The following is a 21,366-nucleotide window of genomic DNA, read 5'->3' on the forward strand; positions in this document are numbered from 1 at the left end:
ATTCAAAATTAAGAGAGACCTAAAAAATGTTTAAACCCGTATATTTAAATCAATTAGCTATAATAACTTCCATATTTTACATCAAAATATTAACTTTTTAAAAATATTATTTTTATAATAAAAGGATTAATATAAACTTTTAAATATAATGAAAAAATTATAATAAACATTTGTATTCTTATTATAGAATCCTAAACGTGGAAACCACCGAACCAAACAATGGTTGTAAATATGGAGCATGGTCCTGAATCAATCGGCAGGCGAGGCCTGACCACGGGGTGGACCAAACTCTCCAAATCCAGCAGTTCGCAGCAACTTTTGTAATCTAAATGCGTAAGTGCACCAAAAATTGATTCTTATTGTGGGTTGGATTGTCAGTTGTCATGGTTACTGCTGCTGCTGCTTTTTTGGCGAGAAAGGCTAAAATGAATTGATGGGCAACTTTATGTTAGCTGGTGATTTTATGTTAGACAATTAATACATCTTTTGAAACCTAAGATTAATTAAGTTGAATAAAAATGTTTTCGATTAATGAACTTTAATCATAGCAAACCATGGCCTATAGAATAATAGTAGAAGGTTTCACCCTACATCTAGAGATCAATCAAATATGACAGGTGAGGGTAGTCGCTTCCTTGAAAATTTTAATTTTTTTTATATATCTTAAATATTTTCTTCGTATTTTTTTACTGACAATCCATTTTCGTCTCCTATAAATATATAAATTATCTCCCTAACATAAACTTGCATGCTAGGCGGCCAGCCAGCAAAGTCCATAGTCTAGAAAGAGGTATAAGATAGGGATTGATATTAGCAATAAAATATGGACATATTAAGCAAGAGACCAAAATTGAAGGGCAACAGGTGGGTGTGTCGAGTAAAGTGGTCACATCTTAGGTAGAAATTAGTTGGATAGCAGCAATGATGGTAACTTTGACGCCATGTTGTTAGAGGGCGTTGGACCAGCAGTAATAAACTCTCTATATATAGCTATGCAAATTTCCTACACATTCATCCTCTTGCTGCTGCCTCTGCAACCATATTAACGCCAATATTTTCGACGCTGAATATTCATGAAAAGGAAATCCTAGAATACGGATCGATACCGTCAAGTTATTATGCAATAACTGCTTCCATCAAATCCTCGGTGTAACGCATTACGATTAAAAAGCCTTTTTGCTATATATTCGGTACAAAATTAACTTATTTTTTTATAACTCAAATACCATTAAAAAAATAAAATAAGTTCATTAACTTAAAAAATTAATTTAACTCTCAAACTCAATAAAAAATTAATTTAACCCACATATCATATCACTAAATAATTATGATCGATATTATAATAGTTAAAGATAAAAATTGTTGGTAAAAAAGACACATTGATTTTTTCTCCTAAATTTATGTGTTACGTTGAGTATAAAAATGATTTGAGTCACATTAAACTTTTTTAAACTTACAAAAACCTCGTATATTTTTTATCTATTTTTAAAATCATGAATGACAATATATATTTATCCTGTATATAACATACACAGTTAACAAAAGAGTGTGTTATCTTAAAAATTAATTTAATATATATATTAATTTAAAAGTAGTTTTTATAATAATTTTTATTAAAAAATAATTGTCCATCAAATTCAGTAATCCTAAACAAGAAAGGAAAAAAAAAAGACGAAAAGAATATGTTACTGGTTCACTATTTGGTTCTGGACATGTACTACTCTGCAAAATAAAGAGATACCAAAACTATCATGAGAGAAAAGTTAACAAGGAAAAAAAAGTTTATAGTTTGAAGTACATATAAACAGAAACGACTCTTCCCAACGACACTATCCCTGCACCGCTCTCTGTACGATAAACTTCATGCTTAGCTTAGGTATTTTAACTTTCAGTTCAGGTCCATTCCTCGAGTTCCAATGGACCCCACCCTAGAACTCTTGCTAGCCATTGGTCATCGTCAACCTCCATTTTGTCTGCTTCTCCTTTACCTCCTCCGCCTATTACTACATTGTTATTATCGTCAAACCCCATTTTCATTATCCGCAACTCGTTGTCCGATGACCCGTTTCCGGTCTCTGGTAACCCTCCCTTTATGTCGGGCATCTTCTTGGTGGGTCCCACGAATTCAATGCCAGCCATCACCGTGGACGACAAGTCGGACATTGAAGCCCCGCAGCTCTCACTGATCTTAACGTCGTTAAGGGGAAAGAACGTCAGTGAAGGAAATAATGGAGGTGATAAAGAAGAAGAAGAATATAGTGATGGAAAAGTTACTGTTGATGGCGGATAAGTGTTGGAAGAAGAGGTAGCTAATGTAATTTCTTTGTAAAGCTCTTGCATAATCTCCTCTACTTTATCTTCTTCGACCAAACGCTCGAAGGAGAGCTCGCTTCCGTCGTCGGAGTCCATCAACAAGACGTCAAGCTTCCCCGAAATGTCTCCGGGAAGTTCAGTCTTCTGTGACTTCAAGTCTTCTTGTCCTCTTCCTAGCATCATCATTAATTTTGTTTGGGCTTTTTGTTTGTACGTCGAAGGGTTTGCAAGGGAATGAAGAGAAAGGAGAAACGCTTAATATAAAGAGAGAAACGAAAAAGGATACACGTCGGCAAAGGGAAGAGGTGATGCCAGGTAGGATGGTAGGTGCAAGAGAAATGACGTGGAAACAGTGGATGAAGGAGGTGACAAAAGTAGGACAAAAAAATTTATTGGTTTTGACTAATTATTAATTTTAAGAAAAAAATAGATATAAAGATATGTTTATAATATTTTTACAAAATGAATTTATATAGGAATAAAAAATTTTAATCGTTGTACATACATTTTATGGACAAAATTTTTAAGCCCATAAATTTTATTATAATAACATTTTATTAAATCATTGAAGTCACTTAATTAATTTTCTCCAGATATCAGATGCACTAACCATTTGGATTTTATGAATAATTATTTTTAGAATCAATAAAAAATGTTTAAAATAGTGACAAAATAAAAATTAATCAGCCTGATTATTAATGAATTAGGTAGGCATATTTAGTTGTGTTATAGGGAGTACAAATAAAGTACTAGAGAGTACTTAAAAAATCATAGAAGAGTGCCAAAATCAATTAAAATTTTGATCTTAATATTAGAAAGTACAACGAATTTCCAAGAGGAAAAAATGTTATCATGATTTAGTGATATACAGCTTCATGTAAAAAATAAACTAGAAAAAATCTACTATTATAATATTATTTACTGTTTGATGGCATTTAATTTAGTATCTTCTGTACCTTTTTCTTTGCTCCAATTATAATACAAGGAGACAATAATATTAACTTGATCTTGAAGGTGCCAATAGGAGAACATCAACTACTGCAAACTTGGTTTTGATCATTCTAAAGATTAAGCAGCAGAAACAGCAATTACTGCATTAGGAGGTTGCTTTAAGAAACAAACCTACCTCGCAGGACCAAACATCATGGCTTAATTCGAGCATCTTTATGTTCCTTTGGTCTGGCCTTGCACATGCAGTGTGATATTTCTCTTTTAAAAGAAAAAAACTGGAATTCTGGAATTCCAAAGGAAAAAGAGATATTCATTACAACCAAGCCAGCCAGCCTTCCCTGTAAAATAATTTGAAGACAATTTATAGGCTTTGGCCATTTCTTTCATAATATATATATATATATATTGAATTTCACACATCAGGTAATCATTGTGAGGATCATCCATCTAGGTTACAACATCTTTAGGCCCAGATTGCAAGGGAAGCCATCATACTAAAGCCATCCTCTTGCTCAGAAAATCAGCTGCAATTAGATCTACTAAAGCCATATAAACCATAATTCCAGCCGACAAACAGTCTAAGATGCCTTCCGTGATCAAACCTGCCGGGCTGTAAGAATTGTAGGATGAAGCAATGGCAGTTCCAATGCCAATTCCAATAGGGGTCGTAATCGCAAAAAAGCATCCCATGACTGTGGCTGATAGCGTTTTGAATTGAGCTTGGGAGATGCAACCTCCGAGTGCAAACCCTTCAAAGAACTGATGAAACGATAATGCCGCAATTAGAGGTCTCATTGTGCATGGACTCTGGGAAAACCCTAATGATAGGCCGATAATAACAGAATGTGATGCGATCCCAAGCTCCAAAATCTGCAACAATCCAAAAGAAATGTCACTTCATGAATACACTTGTTATAAATGATCATGACAGAAGAATGATGCAACAGTTTTTCACCACAATGACCTGGGAAACGACGACGTGCCTCGTTCCGTTATCGTCATCCTCATCTCCAGAGCCATGTGTTATGTTTGGTTTGAAATTAAGTTTGACAAGTTGGAAATCTTATCTTGGTTGGTGGCCAACTTATTGAAAAATTCATCTTGGTTGGTGGACAACTTATTGGAAAAAATCTTTGGCAGGTGGACAACTTATTTTTCATCTTTGATCCCTAAATTATTAGGTTATTTATAAGTTTAGTCTTTAAAACTCAACTATAAATAGGCCTAAGTATTTCATTAGAAATCATCCCAAAAAACAAGTTCTCTATTCCTCTTGTTTTCTTCATTCTCTCACTTTGGGAATTCTAAAGAATTCAATTTGTTGTAATATTTGTTGATAGTGAAGTTATCATCCGGTGTGGTGCCAGAGGAGTAGACGATATTCTCGTCGAACCTTGTAAATTTAGTGTGTTCTCTCCTGTATTGTTCTTTATTCGGGTTTTCCATTGTGTTTAAATATTCAATAGTTTGACAGGTTTATCTTCTATGCAACCTTTGGTGGTTTTGATATTGACATTTTAGGTCAATTTTGAAACTACGCTCGTGTGAGAAATAACCCGGTTTCCCCAATAATTGGTATCAGAGCTTCAGTTGAGGTTATCATAGTGGTTCTGTTGCTGAAAAAATATAGTTCGTGATATTGAATATTGTTCGTTAGAATTAAAATATCAAAATACAGATCAGTTGAGACATCAAGCTCTTCATCTTGATCGGTGAGGAGGGTGATGTCAAATGTAAATTTCTCTGTGGAATTGTTCGATGGATCCGGTCATTTTGGCATGTGGAAAGGCGAGGTGTTAGACGCTTTATTCCAACAAGGTCTAGACATCGCCATTGAGGAAGAAAAGCCCGAATATATGGAGGAGAAAGAATGGGGAACAATTAATCGTTTGGCGTGCAACACGATTCGATCTTGTCTTTCCAGGGAACAGAAGTATGGCTAAAAGAACGAGACTTCTGCAAGTAAGACGTGAAAAGCATTAGAGGAAAAATTCCTAAAGAAAAGCTCTCAGAATCGTCTCCATATAAAGAAAATATTGTTCAGATTTGATTATCAACCAGACACCAGTATGAATGAACACATCACTGCTTTCAATGAGCTAGTGGCAGACTTATTGGGTATGGATGAAACCTTCAAAGATGAAGATTCGACCTTGATGTTGTTGTCATCTCTTCTAGATGAATTTGAGCACCTTGAGACAACGTTACTTCATGGTAAGGATAATGTTACCCTTAAAAATGTAACTGCTGCTTTGTATAGTTATGAGCTCAGGAAGAAAACCAAGAAAGATAGCAAGTACGAAGCAGCGGAGGCCATGGTGGTAAGAGGTCGCTCGAAAAGCAAAAGCCAAAGTGGAGAGGGAGATCAAAGTCAAAGTCAAGACTGGGAAAAGATGAATGTGCCTTTTGTCATGAGAAATGCCATTGGAAGAAAGATTGTCCGAAGCTGAAGAAGAAAGGAAAAGCTGCTCCAGATGCATGTGTTGCAGAGCATGATGCAAATGACTCTGATATATCATTGGTTGCTTCATCAACAATATTCCATTCAGATGAGTGGATATTAGATTCGGGTTGTACCTATCATATGTCCCCTAATCGAGAGAGGTTCTCCGATTTAGTAGAACTAAATGCAGGAGTTGTTTATATGGGCAATGACAATGTCTGTAAAACTGTTGGGATATGTTCAATTCGATTGAAGAATCAAGATAGATCAACTATAGTTCTGACTAATGTCCGATACGTACCCAGTTTGAAGAAAAATTGTATCTCGTTGGGAGCCTTGGAATCTAAAGGCTTAGTAGTCACTATGAGAGGTGGAGTTTTAAAAGTCACATATGGCACACTTGTGATGATGAAGGGCATCGTGAAAAATAATTTTTATTACTACCAAGGTAGTACAATTATTGGAGCAGTTGCAGCAGCTTCCATAGGTGATGATTTGGAAGCAACCCAGTTGTGGCATATGCGGTTGGGACATACTTGAGAGAAATCCTTGCAAATTATGGCAAAGAAAGGATTGTTAAAAGGTGCAAAGGCTTGCAAATTGAACTTTTGCGATCATTGTATTCTGGGAAAGCAGAAGAGAGTGAAGTTTGACACCACTATACATAATACAAAAGGTATTATGAATTATATTCACTCAGATGTATGGGGTCCTTCAAAGACATCGTCTTTGGGAGGAAACCATTATTTTGTAACATTTATAGATGACTTTTCCAGAAGAGTTTGGGTGTATCCAATGAAGTCTAAAGATGAAGTGCTTCGAATTTTCTTGAAATGGAAAAATATGATCGAGAACCAGACTGGTAGAAAGATCAAACGTCTTAGGACGGAGAATGAAGGGGAATATAACAGTGACCCATTCTTTGACGTTTGCCATGATTATGGTATTGTTCGACACTTCACTGTTAGAAATACACCACAACAGAATGGGGTGGCAGAGCGTATGAATCGAACACTATTGGAGAAAGTTCTGTAACACCCCAACCCGTATCCAACCCGGATACGAATCCGAGGTGTCACATTGACCTTTTAAAACATGTACTTGTATAAAATAGTGAGTAATTTAAAACTTTTATAACATATAAATGACTAATTTACATAAAAGACATTTTTTATTATTACAAAACCAATCAGAGCATGTATATTTCACTTATTATTTACATATAACTATTCGAAACATTTATAAAACTGTTCATAGCTTAAACAATAGATTCTTTTGAAAACATGCCAACTAGAACTTTATATACTAAAATACATATTATTCACATCTTTTCTGATATGACCTTTAGTAAGGAGAACTGACCTGTCTTGCTCCACATTGCTCTTTACTCTTCTCGAAACCTACGTGTAAATCACTTACACGCTAAGTCAAAGACTTAGTGAGGCATATAAACATATAAGGTAAACGGTAATTAATAATCATACCTAAACAATTACTACTATCATTTCATACCACTCATACTTTTATATATAACAAATATATGCATACATATATGTCATTATCATTCATATCTCTTATCTCATGTTCCTATGATCTCTTATGTCCATATCATATAACATATACCATAACCAATTGCACATATACATATCATGTTATGTAAACCATATATATATATACTATCATAAAACACGTACACCCAAGCAATTATATTACCATCTTCATTTCTTTCTTATTTTATCACTATCATTGATTCTTTTCATCATATGGTCTTATAAGTTACCATTTGTATAATCAATATCACACATGAAATTCCACAAGGAAACAAACATATTATCATATCACTTTATTAATATTATCTATTTAATAGCCCATGATACACATGTGAGAACTAAAGATATGTGAGTACATAGAGGTTGTGCACTAATGTTGTCACCACAACTCATATAATTGCACCGAAGTGCCACATATAATTGCACTTGAGTGCCGCGTAGAATTTCACCGTAGTGCCATATAATAATGTCCATAAGGACCACATATCATTTCTTAAGAAGAATCATATATATATACTAGGGATCAAGTATGTGTCTAACCAGACTTCACACATGTTCCAAAGAATACATATATGTCCTGAAGGACCACATATCATTCTTTAAGAATCATATACATATACCAAGGATCAAGTATGTGTCTCACCAGACTTCACACATGTTCCAAAGAATACATATATGTCCCGAAGGACCACATAGACCCTCGACTCTTGGCATGCCAACTATACCCCTAGCTCTCATGACACATAACATGGGCATTATCTTTTATATCCTTTTACATATTCATATAAGCTCATGGTTTCATTCACATATAAATGTAATCACGTAGTTCATGTCAATTCTCATATGAGTTCATATTCATATAAACATAGGATTCACCCTCATGTATCACATATACTTTCTCTTTCACATGGCTCATAACATTTCTCATGTGTTCATATGACATGTAAATCATTGTCGTCTTATCATGTTATCACATAAACATATCATCTTACAATACATACAAAACACATCAATACATATATTCACATATACCTATCATTTCATTATCCTTATTATTATTCTTATCATCACCATTAATCCCTTTTACTTACCATATTCATATCAATAACACATATACTCATGCACACATATAAATAATAACAAATACATACTTCTATGAATTCATGGTTTTCACTATTGGAAATAGACTTATCACAAGTCTTATTTTTCCTTGAACCTCATATACTAGAGAATATGCACTCACCTTAGCTTTGCTTTGATTCGATATAATCCTTCAATTAATCCGGAACGAGATCACGTTCTATATCTACATCATCATACATAGATCTATATTAGTATTATAACTAATATACTCTAATGGTTCACTCTTTAGACTAAGAGAAAAGGCAATTTCATCTTTTAATGAAGGTATGCATCGATGCACTACTGATGCATCGGTGCATAAAATACATTCGATGTTTGTTTATTACTGGGATGCATCGATGCACTACTTATGCATCGATGCACGAATTGCATTCGATGTATTTATTTTAAAAGAGTGCATCGATGCACTTCCTGTGCATCAATACACCTGCAAACGATTTCTGGGTTTTAACCTTGATGCATCGATGCACTATGAATGTGCATCGATGTACTCTGCCCAGAACCTCTTTTTGAACCCAAAATTCATTCTTTTTGGATTAAATCCTTCATATTTCAACCCCTTTCATATTCCTAACTTTCATATACATACTTAAACTCATTTATAATCAATTATCTCGTCTTTAACCTTAATACCCTCTCCTCTTTATTAACTTCAAGAATCATACCATATTTTTAACATGTTTTAAATCTAATTCTAACACTCCATATTCCTTAATTAGATTGATAACAAGTCAAATTCCTTCTCAAAATTCACTTACTAACTCTTTTCCAGAATTTCCTTAAGAAACTCATTTTCTTTAATCCTTCATAACTTCTTTATCTTTTGATTTTAGGACAACTTAAGCTTTCCATAATCTTAAGTATTACCTAAGGATCAAAACCCACTCTTAAAATCAACAAATCATTAGCTAACAAGGAATCTTACCTTTGCCTTGGAGCTTTCACGGGAGGAAGAAGAAGATGAAGAATAAAAGAGAGAAGAGATTTCTGGAAAATCTCTCATCCTTATCCATATATATATATATATATATCATTATTTAATTCATCTCTTGGTCAAATGATCCTTTTTCCCTTTAATATCTTTTATAACTACTAACATCTTTTAGGAAATACTTCCAAATAAATCATTGAACTAATCCATTCTTCTACTTTAGTCACCAAATTCTGAAACTTTACAATTTGGTCACTAACCCATAGTTTGGGATGTTACAAGTTCGATGTATGTTGTCTAATGCTGGGTTAGGCAAGGTATTTTGGGCTGAGGCTGTGACATATGTTGGCCATCTCATCAATCATCTGCCATCATCAACGATAGGAGAAAAAAACCATTAGAGGTGTGGTCTAGAAAACCTGCTACTGATTATGATTCCTTGAATGTATTTGGATCCACTGCTTATTATCATGTGAAGGAATCCAAGCTTGATCCAAGAGAAAAGAAGACTCTCTTTATGGGAATCACCCATGGAGTGAAGCGATTCCGCCTTTGGTGTTTAGACACCAAGAAGATAATTTGTAGCAGAGATGTTACCTTTGATGAATCTGCCCTAGTAAAGAAGGTAACAAATGAAGATGTCCAGACAAGTAGTGCTCCGCAGCAGGTGGAGCATACTCCAAAACACGTGGAGTTTCAACAGACGATGATCTCAGAAGCTGATGTAGTTGATTCTTTAATTCCAATAGAATAATCATAAGATGAAGAGGTTCAAACCCAAGAACCATTGGAGACACCAGAACCACTTACAGTTACAAGGCCAATGAGAGAAATTCGTAGACCTGCTCGATTTGTTGATATGGTGGCCTATGCTATTCCAGTTGTTGATGATGATATCCCTATCACTTACCAAGAAGCAATATAAAGCTTAGAAAGTGATAAGTGGAAAAGTGTCATGGATGAAGAAATGCAATCTCTCCAAAAGAACAACACTTAGAAACTGGCACAATTACCGAAAGATAAAAGAGCAATTGAATGCAATTGGGTATTTGCAAAGAAAGACGGATCTCATAGCAAGAAAGATGTTCACTACAAGGCACGGTTGGTAGCTAAAGGCTAAGCTCAAAAGGAGGGAATCGACTACAATGAAGTATTTTCACCTATTGTGAAGCATTCATCCATTAGAATATTGTTGGCCTTGGTAGCACAGTTGAATTTGGAGCTAGCTCAACTTAATGTAAATACCGTTTTCTTGTACGGTGACTTAGAAAAAGAGATCTATATGACTCAGCCAGAAGGATACAAAGATGGTGGTTGTGAGAAATGGGTTTGTAAGCTGAACAAATTGCTATATGGATTGAAGCAATCTCCGAGGTAGTGGTACAAGCGATTTGATAGCTTTATGAGGATACAAAAATACACTAGAAACAAATATGATCATTTGGTGTATATGCAAAAGCTCAAAGATGAATCTTTCATTTATCTTCTCTTGTACATTGACGATATGTTGATCGCTTCGAAGAGTCAAAAGGAGATAGACAAATTAAAGGCTCAGTTGAATCAAGAGTTTGAGATGAAAGATCTAGGTGAGGCCAAGAAGATTCTTGGTATGAAGATAAGCAGAGATAGACAGAGAGGGAAATTTTGTTTAACACAGAAGCAATATCTAAGAAAGGTATTACAATGTTTTGGCATGAATGAAAATACCAAACATGTAAGTATCTCACTGGTTTCTCATTTGAAACTTAGTTCTCAATTATCTCCTAAAACTAACGAAGAACGAGAGTATATGGAAAAAGTTCCTTATGTTAATGCAGTTGGGAGCTTGATGTATGCAATAGTGTGAACGCGTCCTGACATTTCACAATCAGTTGGAGTTGTGAGCAGGTACATGCATGATCCTAGAGAAGGATATTGGCAAGCTGTGAAATGGATTCTACGGTATCTCCAACAAACCGTGGATGTTGGATTAGTTTTTGAACATGACGAAGCACTTGGTCAGTGTGTGGTTGGATATGTTGATTCCGACTATGCTGGTGATTTGGATAAGCGTCGATCAACTACTGGGTATTTGTTTACTTTTTCTAAAGCCCCAGTAAGTTGGAAGTCTACTTTATAATCTACGTTGGCTATGTCTACTACAGAGGCAAAATACATGTCAGTTTCAGAAGCTGTGAATGAAGCAATTTGACTTAACGGGTTGATGGAAGACTTGAGAGTTGTTCAAAGTCACATTAGTCTCTATTGTGGAAGTCAGAGTGCTATTCACTTAGCGAAAAATCAAGTCTACCATTCAAGGACTAAGCATATCGACGTGAGGTATCACTTTGTGCGAGAGATCTTTGAAGAAGAAAATATTCTGCTTCAGAAAATTACGACAATAAAAAATCATGCAGATATGATGACCAAGGTAGTAACATTAATCAAGTTCAATCATTGTTTGAACTTGATTAACATCATGAAATTATGAACACCTTCGGGTGTGTGGCGCTTGTGAGCGCAATTAGAAGCATAACATCAAATTTGGGGAGTTGAAGAAGTTGAGTAGGCTTGGTAATTTCAAGCAAAGGTGGAGATTTGTTATGTTTGGTTTGAAATTAAGTTTGGAAAGTTGGAAATTTTATCTTGGTTGGTGGCCAACTTATTGGAAAAATCTTTGGTAGGTGGCCAACTTATTTTTCATCTTTGATCCCTAAAATATTAGGTTATTTATAAGTTCAGTCCTTAAAACTCAACTATAAATAGACCTAAGTATTTTATTAGAAATCATCCCAAAAAAATAAGTTCTCTATTCCTCTTGTTTTCTTCATTCTCTCACTTTGAGAATTTTAAAGAATTCCATTTGCTGTAATATTTGTTGAGAGTGAAGTTATCATCCGGTATGGTGCCCGAGGAGTAGACGATATTCTCGTCGAACGTCGTAAATTTAGTGTGTTCTCTCCTTTATTGTTCTTTATTCGGTTTTCCATTGTGTTTCAATATTCAATAGTTTGACGGGTTTATCCGTTGTGTAACCTTTGGTGGTTTTGATCTTGATATTTTAGGTTAATTTTGAAACTACATTCGTGTGGGAAATAATCCGATTTCTCCAACAATTGGTATCAGAGCTTTGGTTGAAGTTATCCTGGAGGTTCCGTTGTTGAAAAAATATAGTTCGTGATATTGAATATTGTTCGTTAGAATTAAAATGTCAAAATACGGATCAGTTGAGACATCAAGCTCTTCATCTTGACCGGTAAGGAGGGTGATGTCAAATACAAATTTCTGGTTGGAGTTGTTCGATGGATCCGATCATTTTGGCATGTGGCAAGGCGATGTGTTAGACACTTTATTCCAATAAGTCTAGACATCGCCATTGAGAAAGAAAATCCCGAATATATGGAGGAGAAAGAATGGGGAACAATCAATCGTTTGGCGTACAACACGATTCGATCTTGTCTTTCCAGGGAGCAGAAGTATGGCTACAAGAACGAGACTTCTACAAGTAAGATATGGAAAGCATTGAAGTAAAAATTCCTAAAGAAAAGCTCTCAGAATCGTCTCCACATGAAGAAAAGATTGTTCAGATTTGATTATCAACCAGGCACCAGTATGAATGAACACATCACTGCGTTCAATGGGGATGAAACCTTCAAAGATGAAGATTTGGCCTTGATATTGTTATCATCTCTTCCAGATGAATTTGAGCACCTTAAGATAACGTTACTTCATGGTAAGGATAATGTTATCCTTAAAGATGTAACTGATGCTTTGTATAGTTATGAGCTCAGGAAGAAAACCAAGAAAGATAGCAAGTACGAAGCAGCGGAGGCCATGGTGGCAAGAAGTCACTTGAAAAAATCAAAACCAAAGTGGAGAGAGAAATCAAAGTCGAAGTCAAGACTGGGAAAAGATAAATGTGCCTTTCGTCATGAGAAAGACCATTGGAAGAAAGATTGTCCGAAGTTGAAAAAGAAAGGAAAAACTGTTCCAGATACATGTGTTGCAGAGCATGATGCAAATGACTCTGACATATCATTGGTTGCTTCATCAACAACATTCCATTCAGATGAATGGATATTATATTCGGGTTATACCTATCATATGTCCCCTAATCGAGAGTGGTTCTCCGATTTAGTAGAACTAAATGCATGAGTTGTTTATATGGGCAATGACAATGCCTGTACAACTGTTGGGATATGTTCAATTCGATTGAAGAATCAAGATGAATCAACCAGAGTTCTAACTGATGTCCGATACGTGCCCAGTTTGAAGAAAAATCTTATCTCGTTAGGAGCCTTGGAATCCAAAGGCTCAGTAGTCACTATGAGATGTGGAGTTTTAAAAGTCACATATGGCACACTTGTGATGATGAAGGGCATCATGAAAAATAATTTGTATTACTAACAAGTTAGTACAATTATTGGAGCAGTTGCAGCAGGTTCCGGAGATGATGATTTGGACGCAACCCAGTTGTGGCATATGCGGTTGGGATATGCTGGAGAGAAATCCTAGCAAATTCTTGCAAAGAAAGGATTGTTGAAAGGTGCAAAGGCTTGTAAATTGAACTTTTGCGAGCATTGTGTTCTGGGAAAGCAGAAAAGAGTGAAGTTTGGCACCACTATACATAATACAAAAGGTACTGTGGATTATATTCACTCATATGTATGGGGTCTTTCAAAGACATCGCCTTTGGGGGGAATATAAAAGCGACTCATTCTTTGACATTTACCATGATTATGGTATTGTTCGACACTTCACTGTTAGAAATACACCACAACAGAATGGGGTGGCAGAGCGTATGAATCGAACATTGTTGGAGAAAGTTCGATGTATATTGTCTAATGTTGGGTTAGGCAAGGTATTTTGGGCTGAGGCTGTGACATATGCTGGCTATCTCATCAATCGTCTGTCATCATCAGCGATAGGAGGAAAAACACCATTTGAGGTATAGTCTGGAAAACCTGCTACTGATTATTATTCCTTATATGTATTTGGATCCACTGCTTATTATCATGTGAAGGAATCCTTGATCCGAGAGCAAAGAAGACTCTCTTTATGGGAATCATCCATGAAGTGAAGGGATTCTGCCTTCGGTGTTTAGACTCTAAGAAGATAATTTGTAGCAGAGATGTTACATTTGATGAATCTGCCCTAGTAAAGAATGTAACAAATAAAGATGTCCAGACAAGTAGTACTCCACAGTAGGTGGAGCATACTCCAAAACAGGTGGAGTTTCAACAAACAATGATCCTAGAAGCTGATGCAACTAATTCTTTAACTCTAATAGAAGAATCATAAGATAAAGAGGTTCAAACCCAAGAACTATTGGAGATACCAGAACCACTTGCAGTTACAAGGACAAGGAAAGAAATTCGTAGACCTGCTCGATTTGTTGATATGTTGGCCTATGCTCTTCCAGTTGTTGATGATGATATCCCTATCACTTACCAAGAAACAATACAAAGCTTGGAAAGTGATAAGTGGAAAAGTGCCATGGATGAATAAATGCAATCTCTCCAAAAGAACAACACTTGGAAACTGACACAATTACCGAAAGGTAAAAGAGCAATTGAATGCAAGTGGTATTTGCAAAGAAAGACGGATCTCATAGCAAGAAAGATGTTCGCTACAAGGCACGATTGGTAGCTAAAGGCTACGCTCAAAAGGAGGGAATCGACAACAATGAAGTATTTTCCCCTATTGTGAAGTATTCCTCCATTAGAATATTGTTGGCCTTGGTAGCACAGTTGAATTTGGAGCTAGCTCAACTTGATGTAAAGACGGCTTTCTTGCTATATGACTCAGCCAGAAGGATACAAAGATGGCGGTTGTGAGAAATGGGTTTGTAAGCTGAACAAATCGCTATATGGATTGAAGCAATCTCCGAGGCAGTGGTACAAGCGATTTGATAGCTTTATGTTGGTTTAGTTTTTTAACATGACGAAGCACTTGGTCAGTGTGTGGTTGGATATGTTGATTCCGACTATGCTGGTGATTTGGATAAGCTTCGATCAACTACTGGGTATTTGTTTACTCTTGCTAAAGCCCCAGTAAGTTGGAAGTCTACTTTACAATCTACGGTGGCTTTGTCTACTACAGAGGCATAACACATGGCAGTTTCAGAAGCTGTGAATGAAGTAATTTGGCTTAAGGGGTTGATGAAAGACTTGAGAGTTGTTTAAAGTCACATTAGTCTCTATTGTGGTAGTCAGAGCGCTATTCACTTAGCGAAAAATCAAGTCTACCATTCAAGGACTAAGCATATCGACGTGAGGTATCACTTTGTGCGGGAGATCTTTGAAGAAGAAAAGATTATGCTTCAAAAAATTACGACAGCAGAAAATCCTTCAGATATGATGACCAAATTAGTAACAGTAATCAAGTTCAATCATTGTTTGAACTTGATTAACATCATGAAAGTATGAACACCTTCGGGTGTGTGGCGTTTGTGAGTGCAATTAAAGGCTCAACATCAAATTTGGGGAGTTGAATAAGTTGAGTAGGCTCGGTAATTTCAAGCTAAGGTGGAGATTTGTTATGTTTGGTTTGAAATTAAGTTTGACAAGTTGGAAATTTTATCTTGGTTGGTGGCCAACTTATTGGAAAAATCTTTGGTAGGTGGCCAACTTATTTTTCATCTTTGATCCTTAAAATATTAGGTTATTTATAAGTTTAGTCCTTAAAACCCAACTATAAATAGGCCTAAGTATTTCATTAGAAATCATCCCAAAAAAACAAGTTCTCTCTTCCTCTTGTTTTCTTCATTCTCTCACTTTGGGAATTCTAAAGAATTTTATTTGTTGTAATATTTGTTGATAGTGAAGTTATCATCCGGTGTAGTGCCCGAGGAGTAGACGATATTCTCGTCGAACCTCGTAAATTTGGTGTGTTCTCTCCTTTATTGTTCTTTATTCGTTTTTTCCATTGTGTTTTAATATTCAGTAGTTTGACGGGTTTATCCGCTGTGCAACCTTTGGTGGTTTTGATCTTGACATTTTAGGTCAATTTTGAAACTACATTCGTGTGGAAATAACTCAGTTTCCCCAACACCATGTTCATGTGCAAGACTATGACCATGTCCCTCACAAGCATCCTGCCCATGAGGATGACTATGCCTATGATGTGCAACATGTGCATGCATCCCAACAATGTGCATGCCCCCATATTCTTCTGCTCCAAAAACCTTAACATACGAATCATTCCCTTCTAAAAGGGGTACAATCCCGGACTCCGAATCCGACCCTAATAACCCGGCCCGACCTTGCCCTTCCCTACTTCCTCTAGCCAAACCTTGTTTCCTATCATAATACTAAGTCCCCAAAAAATCCACAAGCAAAGTGAGCAAAGAAGTTTGAAAATGGGAACTTTGACCAAGGGTGTTATGGCAAGCAAGGATCTGTGAGAGCTTCAGCACCATCCGCCAGCATGTGGACGAAGCCAGTAGCTAAAATTACGCTGACTGCAAAGGCCTTGGCGGCAACAAAGAGGCTTCCATCTGTGCGGAGGATCCTACGGTGCTTGCCGATGAGTGGAATAGCAACGCCGACCACACCAGCGACGAGGATTGAGGCTATAGCTATGGGCTTTAACTTCAACGCGGCTGACTCGTCATGACAAGCCTCTGGCTCCGAGGAATGATATCTTCTGTTGATCATTGAATCTAGGCCTGTAAACGAACGGAACGCACACGAACGAAGGTATGTTCATGTTCGTTCATTAATAAATAAACGAACATAAACGAACAAATTTTTTTTTGTTCATGTTCGTTCATTAAGGAATATAGTTTGTTCATGTTCGTTCATTTAAATGATAAACGAACGTAAACAAACACAAACGAACGAACATAAACGAACAACACAAGCACAAAAAACAAACTTATTCGAACACAACAAATGAATGTAAAAGAAAGTAAACAACAAGAATAACAACTTAAAATTCATTAATATAACCTGCAACTTTAAAGTTAATTTGTTCGAATACGACAAAAACATACATAAATCATAAATAAGCTATATGAATATAATAAAGTCTTAAAGTTAATTTGTTCAACAAAACAATCTTCTTGAAATCCAAACAACTTCAATAATCTTCGTAACATATTCAACTTGTCATCTGTTCGAACATAAATGAATATAAATGAACGGACATAAATGAACATAAATGATTGAACATAAACGAACATATAATCGAACGTTCACGAACGTAAATGAACGAACAAGCCCTTTGTTCGTGTTCGTTCGTTTAATTAAACGAACGCAAAATCTTGTTCATGTTCGTTCATTTAATATATATAAACGAACATAAACGAACTTTCCACCGCACGGTTCAAGAACGGTTCGTTGAATGTTCAATTCATTTACAGGCCTAATTGAATCGGTAATTGTCTGCAAAAGAGACTCTGTTCCCCCCCCCCCCAATTAATTAGTATTCAAATATATATTATCTTAGTTCAAAACATATATAAATATATGTTACCCTAATCGTTTCTCAAATAGCACTAATATCTTTTACATTTCAATATTTAATTTATTTAATCAATTACTAATTCCCAGAAACCCAAAATCAATTATTTCGTCATTTTTTATTTCATCATCAAAAGTTCTCCAATTTCCAGCAGTCAACAATCCCAAAAATGAGAAAACAAACAAAATGTATTGAAACTTACCTGAGAATAACCTAATCTTTGATCCGGAATAATCAAGGAAAAGCATTTGCCAGATACCCTAACAAAACAAGGAATAAGTAAGAAAACCCTATAAACACCAAGAATAAAAAGAAAATGAGGGGTGAATGGAGGGTCCAATTGGTTGAAAAAACCCTCAATCTCTTGGGGTTATCGATTATCTTGCACTTGAAAAAGAAGTAGAAAAATGAATAAATATAGTGACATCTTTGGACTATATAGAGTGTGAAACTCTTTTCAAGTTTCACATGATCAACAGATCAATAAAACAAGAAGAGAGACGGAAGATTGATGGTAGTATTGATGGATGAATTATGATGTTAAAATGGCAGTATTATATGGCGCGACATATGCATGCATGAGAAAACAGAGTTGGGAAGATGCAGAGAAATGAAAGGGGAATAAGGGGAGAGTGTCGACATTGTTTGACGAAACCGTAAGTGTTAATTGAAAGAGATGGCGTGCACGGTACGAGTTACGATCTTGTGGTAACATATAAGTTCCACCATGTCGACATTTATTTTTCTCAAAAACCAGGACCAAATTTATTTGTTGATTTCTATAATAAAACAACTTTACCCAATTACACATTATTATTTTGGTTAATTACAAAGATTAAATTTTTTTGTTAAAAAAACAAAACATTAATGATCCAATTGTTAAACTAGATAGGATGATAAAAGAGAGTGTTATTCTCTTTAAGAGTTTTAGGTTCGAACGGTTGCATATATAAGATATGTATAGTTAATGATTACGAAAATTATGAAAATATACTTCCTTATAATCATAAAAAAATATTAAAAATATAAGATGATACACAAATTTTCTAATTAAAAATAAAAAAAATAATTTTATTATGAAAATGTACTTCCTTATAATCATCATAAACTATTAAAAATATAATATGATACATAAATTTTTTAATTAATACTAAAAAATAAATTTAATCACCCCTAAGTTATAATCATAATTTTTTATTGAAGTAACTAATTTTATTAAAAATAAGAAATATTCAAAATTACAATTAAGGTTTATAATTATAAATATAATCGTAAATTAAATACATGATTAAGACATTTTTTTATAATCATTGACACAAGAAATTAACCATTTGAGATCATATTAAGACCATATAAGAAAAAAGTTAAAAAAATCCAATCAAAAAATTTAATCAAAAAATAAATACAAATAGATCTGACTGCACTGACAAACAAAACAAAAACATGGGATTAAATTACTAAAGACTACTGACAAATTACAAATCAAAGTCGAACGACGTGCGAAAACTATCCTTGAAAGCAACCACGTATATAAATTCAATGAGATGATCCAAAGTAAAGAATATCAATAGAATAACAAATAATCCTCATTTTGATTTGTCGATGTGATTTCAAATTCAACCCTATCTCATAAATGAAAAGAACGATTAAATGACCGATAAAAAATTAAAAATATGTCAAAAAAATATCATAAAGATAAACTTATTAAAAACTAAAAAAACAAATGAGAAACAAAACTACACTGTAAGAATGTAAAGCTTGAATTGTAATGTTAGAATAAAAACTAAAAATCTTATACACTGAAAATGAGGTGGATTGTAATTATATAAGAGACTTTTAAAAATATGTGTTTGTCTTTCAATGTTAAAAGAAAAAATAAAATTACTTTATTTACTATCATATATTAATGTAAATCATATATGAATTGAAGGGTAGATGGGATAGTAATCCCTTGAAAATTTTAAATTAACATATATTTTAATTTTTTTATTAATAATCTATTTCACTTCTTAAAATTTTAAAAATCTTCTCTTATATAGGACGATGTAAATAATATACTATTAGTTAATATTTATTAGCAAAACCACCATTGACTTTTAAACATTTTTTCAAAAGCTTGTTAGTCAAAAAGAAAATATTTGTTTTGCTTAGTGTTGCAAATTTTCTCGTATGCACATTGTGGTATAGTTAAAATATTTGGTCTCATGTGAAGCTTGAAATCCAAGTATTTCATCTTCTAATGTCAAACTCGTAATGAATGTCTTCAACAACTATGTGGTCATGGGATGGGAAATCAACATTAAAGGGGAAAATTTGTGGCACGTGCATATACAAGAAGAGTAGCGTGTTTAGATGACAAACATACTTATGTTCTTCACATGCAAATCGGTTTTTATACAAATTTATCGTGCCCATATACCTTGGTATGTATTGATATACCCACATGTATATGATTCATATGCATGTGAGCAAGAGGCGCACTATACTTTGCACCCAATAAAATGATTTAAGTTATTTTTCCATACAAGGATTTATTTTACGGTCGTTTACTACTTTCTTTTTATATGTAGTCTATTAAATAGTCTTAATAGTTAAAATGAGTATCATTTTCTCTATAAGTCTTTAGTTCAGACATTTATATGTCTATAGGATATATGTTGTCCATGATTAATAAAAATTTTGAACGGATATTATTTATAATCACTTCATACTATTCAAAAAATAATTTTTTTACATATTATTTATCATTTTACTTTTGATAATTCATTGAATAAAATTTTTTAAATAAACCTTTTATATAATTTTTTTCACTTTCAGCATGAAAGTGATAAAATCTAATTTAATATTTTATTAAATATTGGTTTTTTTAAGAAAAGCGTCTTTAAAATTCCTTTTCATATTTGAATTAAGTTAAAACTCGATTGATGATTAGATAACATTTGAAATTTGAAATTTTGATTTCAAATATATAGTAAGTTGATTAATGAAATATTTAAAATTCTAGCATTAACTATTATTCCCCAGATTCATATTTTTGTTAAATGCTCACCTTTTTTTTAATTTAACAAAGTTATGGTTTTATAAATTTTAAATATATATTTTATTATCAACTATAGTCAATATGATGGAATGAAACATTAAATTCTTTAAGTTCTGAGACTTAAGTTCTGACGTTACGAATGAAAAAAAAAATAGATTGTGAGAGTGACATCCATAGTGAATCTACACAATATCCATTTCAAATTAATCAAATTATAAATCGAATATCAATAATTACACTAAAAAATTATATAATATATTAAATCCTAATTTTTATATAAAAATATACTAAAACTTAATTATCTATCACAACATATATATATATATATCCCATTTTTATTATTTACCCAACAAATAAAATCTAATTTCACACCTAACATCAGTAAAACTATAAATCAAATTCAGACTCAAAAGGTTGAGATTTTTTGATTTATCAACAACCTATAAAGTAAGTGGTTAAAAGTTCTTGGTTGGCATTTTCTCTCTCCTCTAAGTTGTGTGTTCTATATATGTTATGATAAAAAAATTCTCCTTAAATAGAAATTGTTCAA

The 21,366-nt window shown here is 34.0% G+C and overlaps 1 protein-coding gene and 1 pseudogene across 1 annotated transcript; both read right to left on the reverse strand.

The window, feature by feature from the left end:
• Positions 1 to 1,893: 1,893 nt before the first annotated feature.
• Positions 1,894 to 2,503, reverse strand: LOC120218891. The gene is made up of 2 exons (XM_039215786.1): positions 2,275 to 2,503; positions 1,894 to 2,187 (listed from the first exon to the last, which is right to left on the reverse strand). The coding sequence occupies exons 1-2, from the start codon at positions 2,497 to 2,499 to the stop codon at positions 1,894 to 1,896; spliced, it is 519 nt and encodes a 172-aa protein (XP_039071717.1). The 5' UTR covers positions 2,500 to 2,503.
• Positions 2,504 to 3,753: 1,250 nt separating this feature from the next.
• Positions 3,754 to 16,968, reverse strand: LOC120218892 (annotated as a pseudogene).
• Between the last annotated feature and the right edge of the window lie 4,398 nt (positions 16,969 to 21,366).

Source organism: Hibiscus syriacus, unplaced genomic scaffold (genome assembly GCF_006381635.1).
Source record: "Hibiscus syriacus cultivar Baekdansim isolate YM2019G1 unplaced genomic scaffold, ASM638163v2 tig00110201_pilon, whole genome shotgun sequence".
NCBI classification, from domain to species: domain Eukaryota; kingdom Viridiplantae; phylum Streptophyta; class Magnoliopsida; order Malvales; family Malvaceae; genus Hibiscus; species Hibiscus syriacus.

Excerpts from the sequence above, each read along its gene's own strand:
- LOC120218891 (XM_039215786.1), bottom strand. The coding sequence starts at position 2,499 with ATGATGATGCTAGGAAGAGGACAAGAAGACTTGAAGTCACAGAAGACT. Across the intron at positions 2,188-2,274 it reads ACACTTATCCGCCATCAACA|ATCAGTGAGAGCTGCGGGGC; the intron begins GTAACTTTTCCA and ends AACGACGTTAAG.